Raw genomic sequence first — 16698 nt, 5'->3', positions numbered from 1 at the left:
GTACTTTATTTAACTACGACAAACACCAATAGATGTCAGAAAAAGAGTCGTATTTTGCAGTTTGTTTTAGCTTTACCTGAAAACATTGATACAACGAAATTTTTTGAAAACGAAACCTAGCTAGGTCGATTTTTCGTCTCAAAATCCCCAGACATACTTATTTTCATGAAAATCGTTGGAGCCGTTTCCGAGATTGCTGATACATATAAGAATTGCTCGTTTAAATATATAAGATAAGATAATGGAGATAGACTTTCGAGAGAGGGATTTTTTAAGTGGAAATTTCCTGCTCTTTGAGAATATTTTTTTAAAATTTCTTAAATATTAATATTTTATCAAATATTGGCGAAAAACGGAATATTTTTTGCATCTTTCTTTGTTTATAACTTTTGCAATTTTATATGTGCTGAAAACGCATCTGGTACATTTATCACACGTATTTTACGTTATCACATGTATTTTACGACCATTAATTCTACATTTCACCAATTAGCCTTTTTCTTACGAAGATTAAAAAAAGATCCTCTAGATGACAGGATATATTTGTACAACCCCCCCCCCTCGTAGTGTTGCCATCTAGCGGATCTTTTTTTAATCTTCAGAGGAAAAAGGCCTGGAATTGTTAATTATTGTATGTCCGGATTTAATGATAATAGGATAATGTTTATAATTTGTCTTATGTAGTTAGTTAAAAATTTTTATTAGTATTATTTAAAAAATATAATGTTTTAATTAGCCTTTTTACTCAGAAAAGGCTAATTAACACATTACTTAAAAAAAGCATTTTTACTTAAAAAAAGATCTGCTGGATGGCAACACTAGGGGGGGGGGGTACAAATATATCCTGCCATCTAGAGTATCTTTTTTTAATCTTCAGAGGAAAAAGGCTAATATGAACTTGCCGGCTAAACCAATAGCTAAGATTTCGATCACCTTTCAAAAAAAGCCCTTATCAAAATCGGTTCACCCTTTTAGGAGCTACAATGTATCAAACTTAAAACACTCCTCTTTTTGTGTCGGAGCGTTAAAAAAGTGTTGATTGAACTAAACATAAACAGATGCATTGATAAGTCATTACGTCTTATTCCTGTTTCATTTGATGAATTTTAATATTCACAAATGTATGGATAAAATAATATTTCGTATGCAGACAACAAATCACTTTCCTGTTACAAGAACAAGAAAACTAAGTATATAAGTCTTTTTTATGAATTCTATCTCCTTACCGGATGATACGTTCATTTGATATTTTAATCACGTAATCACGTATTATAGTGTGATCAAATTAAAAAAAAATGGCGTCAATTTTTAGATAATTCTGAGTTCGGAGAAAAAAATTGAATTTAGTAGATCATTATGATACAAATTGAGGAAACTAAAATCCAACATTTTTTGATGGTCGGAAGGGGTCCAAAAAAAATGGTAAAGTGGCCTAATCCGGTCTTTCGCGTCAGACACCGTCGGATTGAGTTAAAAATAAAAAAGTGTTTAATAAGCTTAGGCGCCGTAAAAAGGCGAAAAGAATGAGCTGCGAATGAACCCGATTGGTCCATCGATGTCCCCACAAATTGCAAAAAACCATCGATTTTGCTCGAAAGTTCAAAACTTCATAGCTCTTGTTGTTTTAAAGATTCAAAGCTGAGATTTAAATGGATTGTAGCTTTTGTACCCATGAAGTATCACACACAATTTCAGCAAGATCGAATGTATACTTTTTGCAAACCGCAGCTGAACGCAAAAAACAGGACTTTTGTAAAATGGCCCTAAAAAAGTTGTGGTGCGGTAACGCGCTATTTTTTTTACGCGAGCATATGCTTCAATAGTTAAAGTAATACCTACTAAAGTGCCAACCTCTCATCTTTAGTAAAAGTTACTAAAATATTAATTTTAAATTACTATTATTTTAAATTATAACATTAAAAATAGGATGGAAGTAATGGGAGCAATTATTAAGACTATAATGTCACATAACTTCTGTCTCTTAATAATTGCTCCCATTACTTCCATCCTATTTTTAATGTTATAATTTAAAATAATAGTAATTTAAAATTAATATTTTAGTAACTTTTACTAAAGATGAGAGGTTGGCACTTTAGTAGGTATTACTTTAACTATTGAAGCATATGCTCGCGTAAAAAAAATAGCGCGTTACCGCACCACAACTTTTTTAGGGCCATTTTACAAAAGTCCTGTTTTTTGCATTCAGCTGCGGTTTGCAAAAAGTATACATTCGATCTTGCTGAAATTGTGTGTGATACTTCATGGGTACAAAAGCTACAATCCATTTAAATCTCAGCTTTGAATCTTTAAAACAACAAGAGCTATGAAGTTTTGAACTTTCGAGCAAAATCGATGGTTTTTTGCAATTTGTGGGGACATCGATGGACCAATCGGGTTCATTCGCAGCTCATTCTTTTCGCCTTTTTACGGCGCCTAAGCTTATTAAACACTTTTTTATTTTTAACTCAATCCGACGGTGTCTGACGCGAAAGACCGGATTAGGCCACTTTACCATTTTTTTTGGACCCCTTCCGACCATCAAAAAATGTTGGATTTTAGTTTCCTCAATTTGTATCATAATGATCTACTAAATTCAATTTTTTTCTCCGAACTCAGAATTAAATTGTTCAAAAAGTTAATTTGATCACGCTATTATATTATACGCACAATAATGTTAAAGAAAGTAATGTAAATCTTATAAAGCAAAAAAACACTGTTTAATATTACAGATTATTATTAAGGTAGTTTCAGCGCGAAACCACTTTCCGTTTTTTTGTTATTTAATAATAATGCTTACAATATACAAAGAAAAGTATAAAAGAATTTTGAAATGAATATTTCTATCAATCATTTCTTACTTACTTACGAAAAATTACGTCTTAAGTCAATTATTGTTCTATTTTTATACCATGTATATGAAATATAACAAGGTATACTAAGTTTAGTCCCAAGTTTGTATCGCTTAACAATATTGACGCTGTAACAAAATTTTGGTATAAGTTTTCATAAAATTACTTTATTAGTCCATTTCTGGTTGTCTGTCTGTCGTCTGTCCGTCTGTAATCACGGTAACACAAAAATGAAAAAAGATATCAAGTTGAAATTTTGACAGCGTGCTCAGGAAATAAAAAGTGAGATCAAATTCGTAAATGAGCAACATAGGTCAATTGACTCTTGGGTTCGTAGGACCCATCTTGTAAACCGTTAGAGATAAAAGCAAAGTTTAAATATAATAAATGTTCCTTATAAAAAAATGAACAAATTTTGTTTAAAACATTTTTTCGAAAACATCTCTGTTTACCCGTGAGGGCGCAAATTAGGTTCGAACATTGTATAGTATGTATTATATGGGAATATCAGTCATGTGTGTGAGACATGTATGCATGGCTGGTAATCTCTACCTTCATGACATGAAAAAACAAACGATTCCATAATCAACACTGTCTCTACATGATATTTCAACAATTAACTCAGTCAATTGTTTGTTTTCACTTGTTTGTAAATAGTTTTTCTGTTTCTGTGTGTTGGTCTTCACGATAACTCGACAATGAAAATGAAAAGAGATTTTAGTTCGTAAATGAGCAACATAAGAATAAGATCTCGGGTCTGGAGAATCCACTTTTTAAACCATAAAAGATAGAACAAAAGTTTAAGAACTATTTAAAATTTCTCCAAACAAATACCAATTTAAATATCCCGGTAATGTACTTTATTTCGTCGACTATAGATGGCAGGAAGAGTTATATTTTTTAATGTTTCAGTTTTTCCTGAAAACACGGAAAAACGACATTTTTTAAAATGAAACCTAACTTGATCTATTTTTCGCCTCAAAAACCCCCTGCATACTAATTTTCATTTTTCGTTGGAGCTGTTTCCGAGATTGCTGATAAGTATATATACAAGAAATGCTCGTTGAAAAAAAGATAATCGAATTGATAACCTCCTTTTTTTCATCGTTATTTTACAGGCGCTAAATTTTTAAAATGCTTATGGTTGCAAAATTTTTTAACCCGTCTCTTTCATCTTTTGAGTTAATATTTTTAACAAATTCAACTATATTAATTTTAATTTGTGTTTTTTTTTTTTGTTTCAAGTCTGCGCCGTTCGTGCTACAGTACCACCACATACACGCTTCCATTTAGGATTGTGGACTGGTAAACGTTGGGGCTGTTGTCGACGATCATCTCGAACAGCTCCTGGTTGTGGCCAGTGTTCACCGTGGCCACCAGTAGCCAATACCACATTGTTTACAACAACATCGTCTGGTAGCTCATCGCCACATATAACTATAGCCAATTCGCCAATTGTAAATACAGTTGGCGGTGGTGGCGATACGCTTAGTGTGGAGAAGTCAACTTTATTAATACCATCACCTTCACCATCAAAAATACGGTACACGTCATCGGATTTACCAAAATCGGCCTCAACGACTCCAATATCTGCACATCTTAAAGTAATAGGTAAGTGAAAATCGATCTACTATTATTAATATCTTATGCTAATTAATGTATCGATTTGTTTTTGCATAATACGGCTTACTCTGCTTATAGATAAGCACTAGAGCATGCAAGTTATTTGCTAATTACTTATAATAATAAATCATTACTTTCTTGAGCTTAATAGCCTCAATTGGCCTATTTAGATCCGCGGTTGAATAAACAATACGTCTACATAAAATATTCATTAATAATTTTCACAAAAATAGCAGGATGACCTATGATATAAAGTATAAATCATAAATTCGGGTTGAATTCTAATATGTACAATGAAAAATGGATATCAGTATTTTATACCTAAACATCCTGTATAAATAAATAAAATGTGGTAATATATTCCGGGTATATTACAGTTCAAATATTTTAGCAGAAGGACGCTTACTCCATACATCATACCAAAAAGGCATCGTGAATGAGTTTTATTTCAAGCGTTTTCATGGTAACGATGCACTACTTTATGAATATAATTGTATGGATTGATATATAAATCTATGGGTTGTATATACGAGTTACATTTAAAATTTAATATTATTTTCTAACAAATTTAAATAAGGAATTATGTTAATTTACATTCAAAAAATATTATTTATGCAATTTCGTCTCTTATTTTCACAATTTCTAATGCACAAATTTGACATTTACTATACCATTTACATGTAAAGAATTGAAAATTAGTCATAACAGCACTTTTAACGTTAAAATTATCCACTGCAAGCACTGACGTCGATTTGAATGTCTGTACCATGACTACACACTCAACATATACATGAAATACGAACAAATATGTCCATACGTAGGTTTGCGATTCGAATGAGCTCAAAGCCAGCGTCGTCAAGCGTCATTATGAGGTTACATTTTTAGGATCAGTAAATTCATCACTTATTTGACATTTTTTTATAGTTATAGAAAACAAAAAAATTTCTGGAAAACTTGTAAATTATTAAATAACATTGGTGCCACAAATGTTTTCTCAGATGTTGCTTTGGGATAAAGCACTTTTTATACATTACTTTCTTTGCTCTGTCTCTAAGATGATCTAGCCTAGATCATAATTGCGCAATACAAACGGTTTATTATGACAAAAGATTTTCCACGTTATAATTTTTGAGCTGTATGATCTTATGTGTACATCCAAAATTCTACAAATAATATACTCAAATGAAAATGAGCATTTATATGCAGAGCTGGGCTTACTTTTAAGAAAAACAAGAAAAAAGTTTATCTTAATATCTGAGAAAAATAAGAATTTTTTTCTTGAATTATTCTTTATTTTTAAATTTTAAATCATTTATCCCACAGTTTTAAGTATATGAATATGTTGTACAAAAATGCTAATGCCTTTTTTCTAATTTGGATAAGTAAGATATTTTAAGCTTTTATTTAGTTTCACATGTCCCGTTGTCTGTCTGTAATCAAATATTGCTAGTCAAATTTGATCCACTTCCCGGTTTCCGATTGAGCTGAAATTTTGCATGCACATTTAGTTTGAATGACAACGCATGGTAAGGCTGTCGCTTTTTGATTTTCCCATCGCTTATATACATCTTTTTAGTTTAAATAAAAATTTCAATAAAAAATACTTTTTAAGGGACAAGCTTTTATTGTACTAAAAAGTAGAAAATAATTTTATCTATGAATCACTCATACCCGACTATTCGTAAAAGCTTGAGGCATGATATGTATATAAAGACTTACATCTAGCATGTTCCTTTGTAACACACTAGAGACCAAACGCGTGGACCGATGTTGATGACGGTCACTAAAGATATGACAGTAACTAAAATTCAATATGGCGACCACCAGACAACATTTGATTTAAAAAATCAAATAATTCAATTGCGTTAAATAAAAAATGAAAAGTTAAAAACAAGTCCAGTAGTTTGCATAGCGACTTTAATAGTTGGGACCCATTAAAATCTAGACTGGCTCAAATCTTCACAACAATGGATCCCGACAGTTAAAATCGCTATGCAAACTACTAGACTTGCTTTTTCTTTTCAGTTTTTATTAAACGCAGTCGGATTTTTTTTATTATTTATTAATTTATTATTAGATTTATAAATTACTAGAGTGATACCCACCCGCTTCGCTGGGTTTAAAAGTAAAGATTGATAAAGATTGCTCTCGCTTATCCCCTTTCTATAAAACTCGAAATAATGGTAAAGATTGTTTTACACAGGTAAAATATATGTATGGTTTTCTATTTTTTTAATAGTATAAAAGTCTAATTATTCATTGAGTGAAATATTTCATATTGACTATTTTTACAGAAATATGTAATTTATGGTAATGTCAAATGTCAAATTGAATTAATTTTTAAATTTTTTATTAATATATCTTTATAAATTATATCTCATGTGTTATTCTGAAGTATTATTATATTGCTGTACAGTTTCATTAAAAACCATTCGCTAGTTTTAGCGTGGAAGCGTAACAAACAAACAAACATGCTTACTTTTGCATTTATAATATATAGAGATAGAGATTTTCTACTTTTTACTTGATTTTTAAGAAAAATGTTTATCTTAACTTTCTTTAAAAATATACAAGACATACTGTTTTAAAATGCACAATGCCCAGCTTTGTTTATAAAGTACGCATTATAATTTACTTACCTTAAGCTATTGTATACAGAACACTTGAAGCATATTTGTTCACTAAGAGTACCTTAGAGCTTACTATATGAAACCACACGATAAAATTGTACAAAGTAAATTTCGTTTACATATTTAATTAAATTAGGAAGAATTTAGTCGTAAAATTTTGCTACAATATTATACAAACAATAAAAGTCGTTAACAATTAAGTGATAATTTGTATGTGTCCCATATAAGGTATGAATTTCGAAATACTTCAATCAAAAACATGTTTGGTGATATTAGAAAATTCACTTAAGAAGACGTCATTTTTTTTTTAAATTTTAAGAAAAACTTTATATTTATTAATATGAATTTTTGTATGCTATTATTACATGCCCTAAAGTTAAAGAGGATTTTTTTTGCCACTTTTGATCCCTTTTTACCACTGTAGAGACCGTTTTCCAAAAAGTGCATTTGAGTTGGTGGGACATTTTGCTTGTCTTGAGACTCAAAACTAGATAATAGTCTTGAAAAAGTTAATTTTTATTATTTTTATGGTTTGAATACACGTTTTTCTAAAAATTTCAAGAACACCATCTTTTGGGGTGAATTTACTCCTGTACAAAAAAAGAAGTTGTGATTTTCTAATTTCTTAGAGGTTTTTTGATTTTTAAAGATCAGTCGCGTAGACTACGAGGAAAATAGTGAACCAGTTTGTTAAACATAGTTTCAAGAAAAAACACGTTTAAAGTTTTCTTTGCCGGGTGTCGCTTTGTATAGAACCCGATTCGAAACATACCCAAGTACCGTTTCGCGTATATGGGCTGTAACTTTGTTTCTACTTTGAATTTCTTTAGAGGAGTTTAGAAGAGTATTTCTATGATACTAATTTATTCAAAAATATTCATTTTTATGAACCCTTATTTGAAATTTGTGAAAAAACTATTGGACTTTTCAGAAATCAAAACGAAAATCAAATCGATTACGTAACAACTTGGTTTCCATACCATTTTGTATTAGAAAATTAATTTCTGATGGAATATTTATTTTCAATATAAATTGTTTGTTTACGAAAACTAATAACATAGATGAAAAATGAATAAATTATATATTTTTTGGATTTACATAAATTATTATCTTTATTATCTTTATTCATGATTTGTATGCGATGAATATTTAAATAACAAATTAAGGACATTGGAATTTTTCCCGAAATATTAGAAAATCTTGTATACAGGCTATCAGAACAAAAAATTTAATATTAAGTCACAATTAGGTTAGGATAATTAAATATTTTATCGTTAATAATTCGAAGGGTTACAATCAAATTGTGCTTTTCGTTGCATGCAGCACCATTTTAGTGCGGCTCTTGGAAACAGTTATAACTTATATATCGTTTCATTAACTTCCCAGAGGAAGTTAATATAATCGAGCCGATGTTGAAAAATCTCAGTTTTACATATTTTCGCGGTTTCAAGGCCGCAATATCCAAATCAAACCCTTTCAATGTGATGTCTCTCGGGTGTGTATACGTACGTATGTTCGTGTGTTCGTTCGGATTCTTTCACCTCGATTATCTCGCGAATCAGTTCTGACATTAACACGTGACTGGGCTTATTCGACGCGTAATCGTGTATTTAAGAACTGAAAGAGTTTTCAGTAGAATTAGTTGAGCCTTTTTAATGTCCCCAGCTGACCTAAGCAATTACCTCAGAATCTTGGCACGCTTCCACTGTAGGGAAAGATAGGCGATGTTCAGTCTATGTACTTAATGGTAAGACAACGACTGAAAGGACTAGATATGGCCTTTTTCCAGATAGGCGCCTTTTTTCCTGCTAGTAGTATTAAGTACGTAAAACTCGAGTTTTACGTACTTAATACATAAGGTACTTTACTTCTAAAACGCCATTACTTGCAGTAGAAAATGGCTGTAATTTATTACGTAATTATAATTCCCTTAGAGTACAGCGGCACTATACTGGCAGTCCATAACGGGATAGTGCTTGCAAAATACCCGGAATGTAAGAACTACAAAGAAAGAATTTATAAAAAATAAACTAAAAATTATTCGTACGTGTTTTTTAATTTTTAATTTATAACCTTATCAATAAATTTTTTTCGTAGACTAAACAACGTATGGCCAATGTTATTATAATAATAATAAGCATTTTTACATAAATAAATTAGAAATATTTTCAGGATTTGATTCGTCCTTTAAATAATAATAAATAATAAATATATTGTTCTATTGTTTTAATTTAGAAATAGCACATGCAATTTGTTTGTTTTTATTTTAATTTTTAATTAATTTGTTTCTCTCCTCTTGGATGAATCCATTTTTTTTAAAACTTTTTTAAAATACAATTATCTATTGTTTCAAATACTTTCGTATTAAGTATTTATTTGAAGATTTTTTTTTTTTGCTGACCCTGAATTTTAATTATTGAATTTTCATTTCAATTAAATAAATTCGACGAAGTTATTATTATATTTGAGTCGAGTATGGTATATGTGCGATTTGAAATCACTTTGTAATGTTATACAAGAATTTATATTCTTACTTGTCTAGAGTCATTTGAAGAATGTATTAGAAAAAATAATTAACATGAGCATATCTAACTTTTGGTCCAGGGGGAGGGGGGAAGTCAAAATTGGAATTTTTAGTCAAAAGGGGAGAAAAGGAAAAATTTTTGGCACAAAAGTTTCATAAATACAGCAGTAATTTGGCGTAATGAACACATACATAGCTAACTAAATCCATTAAATCCAGGTTCAGGTAAGGTCTGCTGCTCTGACCTTAATAATCAGGATACCAACACAGTTTTTGTATACGTTAAATGTCCAAAATTTTTCGAATATTTCTAAAATACGTCTTGGCTATAAAATGGTGGCAAAAATTACTTTAGATAATTTTTATAAACAAGTATCTAGAAGAAATATTTGTATTATTTATTTTTTTGGATTATTTTATATAAAAACGTCTCGTTGGCTTATTTTTTTTCGTAAAGTTGATTGTTTTCGAGCTATATACGATTAATGTTTTGAAAAATCTAAACAGGATATAGAAATAAAATTTTTGTTTGCCAATATTTGTAAATTTTAAGGTCACAGTTAGACGCTAGTGAGTTTTCACAATTCACAATTATTTTATTTATGGTGTCGCATCAATTTTTGATGAGACAAAGTATATTTATTTACATCAATGCCTTACTTGAAAAATTTAGTAAGCATTATGTTATAATTGAATGATTTTTGTTGTTAATTAGTATTTGTTTGAGAGTCTGACAACTGAGTCTAATTTTGAATCTTGTTCCGTGTAATAGTCAATCATTCCGAAACGTTAGCTTTGAATATTTTAAAATAAAATTCTGAAAAGAGATTAAAGATTGCATAACCGTGTAAAAATTGCGCTACAAAATAAATTTTTCTATTTGTTTAAAAGAAAATTGTTGGCATTATTTCAGAACTAAGAAAGCACCTTCAAAAATTGATTTCAGCTCATAATTACTATACATAGGCTAAATTATGGCGAAGCCGTACACACCCATCGAACACGAAAAGTATATTGTAAAACATTTAGCATATGAACTGGGCCGGGGTTGAAAATGAACGGATTTATTTTTCAAATTTTTACAATATAATTTTCTAATCTCTAAAATCTATTCAAATAAAAGAGTTAAATGCTAAGATAAGAGTTTTGATTGTAAATGATTCAATTTGAAATCCCTGCAAAAATCACAGTGAACTTTTGACTTAAGTAACATTGAGTCCATATACTGTACATTTTTGCAACCAATCAAATATATCTTGTTACAAATTTTTTGCTTATATCCAAAGCTATGGCTTAGGTAAAGGTAATTAAATTTCAATGATTTGCGAAATATCTTTACAAAAATAAATCATTAAATCGTAATGAATTAATTAACAATTAAGATAATCGAAAAAATAGAATTTTATAGAAGAATTGAAGTCAAGGTGACATATTAGTTAAATTTTTTTTGTGGATACCCAAATTTTTTATAAAATTATTCATTTAAAGAGACAAAAAATAAATCTTACTTATTTTGTGATTGTAGATTCTGCAATTATTTTTAGGATGCCGTAACATAGTATTAAAGCATTTCGATTATCGTTCAGAATAGCTTCAATCAAATCGATTGTTTGGGAATATTTTTTACCTAAGGACTACATCGATACAAATTTTTGGCTTGTTGTAAATAATTTCTAGTAACGTACGCTGGGTTTATATTTACATGCTGAAGAAATTGTTCTATACTTAAGGGAACTTTTTCATTTCTAATTGGGAAAAAAACACTTCTAAAATACTAACAAAAACTGCTATATGATTTTTTATTGATGCACATACCCTAATGCTTATAAAAAAAATGGCACTTTTAGTTCATTTTGACCGTTGCAGAGAGCATTTGAGTTGATACGACACTTTGCAGGCCTCCGTGAGACTCAAAACTAGATAACAAACCTTTAAAAAGTTAATTTTTATTGTTTCAATATTCGTATCTATACCTTATATTACTAATTAATTCGTAGAAAATAAAACTAGGACAATAAATGGATTAATTTAAACAAATTGAACGTTTCGTTATTAATTTATGACTTCTTCAGCAACTATATTATTATAATTTGACTGCCTAATACAGTGAAACTATGAAGATAAACTTTATATAATAATTTTTATTTTTATATTCTAAAATTTTCAAAAACGCAAAGGGTAGTTTTCTGACTTTTTAGAGATCTTTTGTCTAGTTTTTATTACAATGAATTAAAAAGCTTTTGGCTTATAAAGATCGGTAGCGGTAGCGTACCAGAAAATCGTCATACTAGTTTGAAAAGCAAAGTTTCGAGAAAATGCGTTAACAGTTTTTTGTAGCGCGTCTTGAATAGAAACCGATTCGGAGCGTACGTAGGTATCGTTACACGTATTTGGCTATAATTTTTCTCCGAATTTTTTCACCAAATTTTAAGAGAGATTAATGAATATTTAAATGTAAAAAAAAATTTTTTAATTGAAAATTTTAAATGAGAGAAGCTCTCATTATCAGTATTTTTGAAAATTAATTGTAAATAATCAATTTCTAGTCAAAGAATACAGAATACCTAGGTCTAGTTCATAGTTGAGAATCGATATCGTTATTGTAATTCCAAAAAATCGTATTTTAAAATTTTAACTTCACTTTTAATTGTTTCTATTTATGCTTTTACTCATTCCCCGTGAATTTGCGTGACTGATTATGGAATATAAAATATTATTAATTGACTTTTTTGGTTTTCGAGGAACGATAAATCCAAATTTCACAAACGATCTTTTAGAATAACCCATTACGACCCATTGATAGCCTTATTTGAAATTTCGACCAAAAATCGTGTAATAACAAATACCAACGTTTCTTAGATTTTGTCTTGACATCTTCATTAAATAAATCACTTAGATTTTGCAACAGGAAAATGTATTTAATTTATTATTAATACAATATTTAGAAATATAGACATTAAAAGAACATTATTACGTGAAAACGAAAAAAAAACCTAAAGTTTTTTTATTTATTTGTACTGTGGTTATAACTTGACGTAACTGAGTATAAAAGTAATTACATGTTGTTCATAAAACCGAATAATTGATTTATTAGATGTCAATACCACTAAAATACTTATGATTTTATCGAAATATATGAGCATCCATATAAGCTACCTTTTCTAGTCATATTCTCTCCGAAAATATAGACTTATAAACTGTATGGAACGTCATCGCGGACGTTTAAGGACAAATTTTGCATAAAAATTTTTCTTAGAATTACTCTCCTAAAATTTTAAAAAGTTGTAGCCATATTCATGAATTGGCTTCTATACAAAGCGGCGCTAATCAAAATAATTTATTTACGTTTTTCAAACTGATAGAAGTTCTTCTTGTAGTCTAAGCGACCGATCTTAAAAACTAAAAATCTTTTGATTGGTTATAATAAAAACAACACAGTAAACCTTTAAAATGTTAGAAAACTGTCCTTCTTTTTTTGTACAGGGGTAACTTTTTAATGGATTATTGCCTAGTTTTGACTCTCACGAATTTTATCGCGTTTGAATTCTATAAAATTTTTTTATTTTGTGCAAGAAATTATCGTAATCAACTCAAATGCACTTTTTGAAAGATTGCTCTCTGAAGCGGTAAAAAGCGCTTATGGCAAAAAGGACTCATAATTAATAAATATAAATAATAGTGTAAAAAAAATTAAAAAATTGTGTTTTTTCATAATTTTGAATGAGAAAGTCCGCTATATTTGCTCGCTATATTTAGGTTTCTTCAGCGAACCCCATTAGTTCAAATGAGCTGGAATACGGTACGTTAGGACTAAGTACGTTAGACTAATGACTAAGGACAGATTATTCCAGGATATAAACCGTGTTTTTCAACGTTTTAAAGCTTTTCTCATCTCCAACGGTCCTCCGAATTGGGCTAGGAGGTTGAAAATTTGTTTAATGTTCAAAAACCTGAAAAGACAAAAATCGGTTTTCAAAAGCATCTATTAAGGGGGAAATATGATCTTAGTGATAAAGCTCTGCTGATCATGGGTTTTTAAAAATATTTATTTTATACGAAACATTAAATTTGTTGAGAAACCCATTTATCTAAATGTATTCCACACATTAAGATTTAATGGTCCTTTGGGTAATGAGTCCGCCCAGAGAATATTATTTTTAACTTTTATTAAATTTATGTAATAAACTAATAAATGCTGTTTTTTGTAGAATTATTTGCTCTAAATACGATTTGTTTTCTAATAAAAATTTAAACAGAATATCTCATGACTCTGGATATTAGTTCCCTCTCTAACAATTGGGATGCAACAAGTAAATTTTGCGTACGTAATGGGGCAATAAGATATACCGTATAGTAACCAGTGTGGATAGACAGTGATGGTATACGGGGTGGGCCATTGTAATCTATACACCTAAATGCTTCGTTTTGTAGTTATCAATCAAAAAATAACTTGAAACAAGTGAAAACAAACAATTGACTGAGTTAATTGTTGAAATATCATGTATAGACAGTGATGATTACTCTGTCACATTACCCGCTAATTTTGGGTCATTCTTTTCAGCTGTGATGTCAGTTTTTCGCTAGCTATCACTCATGTGCTTAATTCCGGGACCAGGACACTATAATCTTGAAACCTATTGTAGCAAGGTTAATTTTGAGCACAAATTTGAAAAGTATGACCCAAATTTAGAAGGATTACATACTTCGTTTATCAAAATTGGATAAAATTCGGGTCTGATAGAGTAAAATTAAATTTTTTGGATTTTGATGACGTCATAGAGTTCAAAATTTCGATTTTTTGACAACACAAGCAAATTTTATCCGATCTTGTTGGAATTTTTTTTGAAACCCACTAATTTTGGGTCATTCTTTTCAGCTGCGATGTCAGTTTTTTGCTAGCTGTCACTAATGTGCTTAATTCCGGGACCAGGGCTACACATTCTTGAAAATATAATAGCTAGGTTAATTTTGATCACAAATTTGAAAAATATGACCCAAATTTAGTAGGATTACATACTTCGTTTATCAAAATTGGATAAAATTCGGGTCTGATAGAGCAACATTAAATTTTTTGGATTTTGATGACGTCATAGAGTTCAAAATTTCGATTTTTTGACAACACAAGCAAGTTTTATCCGATCTTGTTGGAATTTTTTTTGAAACCCACTAATTTTGGGTCATTCTTTTCAGCTGTGATGTCAGTTTTTCGCTAGCTATCACTAATGTGCTTAATTCCGGGACCAGGACACCACAACTTGAAACCTATTAGAGCAAGGTTAATTTTGAGCACAAATTTGAAAAGTATGACCCAAATTTAGTAGGATTACATACTTCGTTTATCAAAATTGGATAAAATTCGGGTCTGATAGAGTAAAATTAGTTGCTTATTTTTTATAAGAAACATTTTTTACATTTAAACTTTTGTTCTGTCTCTAACGGTTTACAATATGGGTCATACGGATCCAGAACCCAATTGTTCTACGTTGCTCATTTACGAACTTGACCTCACTTTTTACGTCTTAAGCACGCTATAAAAATTTCAGCTTGATATCTCTTTTCATTTTTGAGTTATCGTGATGGCAGACGGACAGACGATAGACAGACAGACAGACAACCGGAAATGGACTAATGAGGTGATTTTATGAACACCTATACCAAAATTTTGTTCATAGCATCAATATTTTTAAGCCTTACAAACTTGAGACTAAAGTTGGTTTATATAATATACATGGTATAAAAATCCAATATTTTAATATCAGTTGCATTTCATTGTTTCAAAAGTTCAGCAATACCTGCGTTTTTTTTTTTTTTGTATCAAAATAAAAATAACTTATTTTTGTTATCCAAATTATTAATTGTGACAAAAAAAAAACAAACAAATAAAACCATTATAAATTTATTTTGTGATAATCATTTTTTAATGAATTTTTAATTAAACTAAATATATCTTTATTAACTTTATTTAATACTAAAAGTTTATAATGTATTTAAATAAATAAATAATAAGTAAATTTATTTAAAAATTATGTGAAAATAAATCAATTTTAACTTTACTCAAAATGGTAATTTTAATTTTTATATTCGCGTCTGAATTTTGGGCTTCAGAAAGCAAAAGAAGTACTTTCACCCAGTCGCAATTTTTTTTGAAACAGGCTCGATTTTGACTACTAATTTGGTCTCTATGCACGTTTATTAAATTTTAATTTGCACCGTGCGTGAGTTTTATTGGAGGCGTTTCCATGGTAACGATATACTACTTTAATTATAGAATTGTATGGATGCATATATAATTGTATGGATTGCATTTACGAGTTACATTGAAAATTTAATATTATTGTCTCACAAATTTAAATAAATAATTATGATAATTAACATTTGAAAAATAATAAGTGTGCAATTTGATTTCTTATTTTCATAATTTTTAATGCATTAAGTTTAATTAATTAGTGTTTTTCAATAATTTTAATTTGACATTTTCTGTAACATTAACATGTAAAGAATTGCAAATAAGTCATAACAGCCTCCTTTATCGCCAAAATTTTTCAATGGAAGCGCTGGCATCGTTTTCATTGTCCCTACCATGACTACGCACACAACGAATTGCAATATATTTTTGAAATATTGTTTACGAAATAATGATGACAAGGTTTCCTCAAATATCATTTTTAAAATAACATAATTTGTGGTTACACAAAAATATTGGTTTAATTTTTGATCATATAATTCATTTGATACAATAATATGTTTGTGGCCCAAAAAGGTGTACATATATTACATATATAGGAATTTATTATAATAATGGCCTTGTTTCTCTCATCGTTTTTTTGCGGTTTGATTTTAAAACACGTACACTGACAAATTCACACTTTTCGAATGGCATTAGTTCATTTTGTTTAATGTAATTGATTCATTTATATTTTTTATATTAAGGTAGTACAAGCACCAAGGCAAGTGGTTGAAATTATTTGTACCTTATTTTCAACTTTGATGATGAATAAGAGTTACAAAAAATAAGAGTAAAATTTTTCCATATCTGCCTTGGTTTTCGAAATATCGAAAGGTAAATAATTAA

At 29.4% G+C, this 16698-nt stretch overlaps 1 protein-coding gene across 1 annotated transcript in view; it reads left to right on the top strand.

Annotated features, from left to right (window-relative positions):
* Positions 1–16698, top strand: part of LOC123298049 (tyrosine-protein kinase Btk29A-like) — a 75161-nt gene that overhangs the window by 5433 nt on the left and 53030 nt on the right. The window contains exon 3 of the mRNA XM_044879937.1: positions 4095–4460. Coding sequence (XP_044735872.1) covers positions 4095–4460 — 366 coding nt within the window. The remainder of the gene's footprint in view (positions 1–4094; positions 4461–16698) is intronic.

Source organism: Chrysoperla carnea, chromosome 4 (genome assembly GCF_905475395.1).
Source record: "Chrysoperla carnea chromosome 4, inChrCarn1.1, whole genome shotgun sequence".
NCBI lineage: Eukaryota > Metazoa > Arthropoda > Insecta > Neuroptera > Chrysopidae > Chrysoperla > Chrysoperla carnea.
This window is presented reverse-complemented; position numbering and strand designations above follow the sequence as displayed.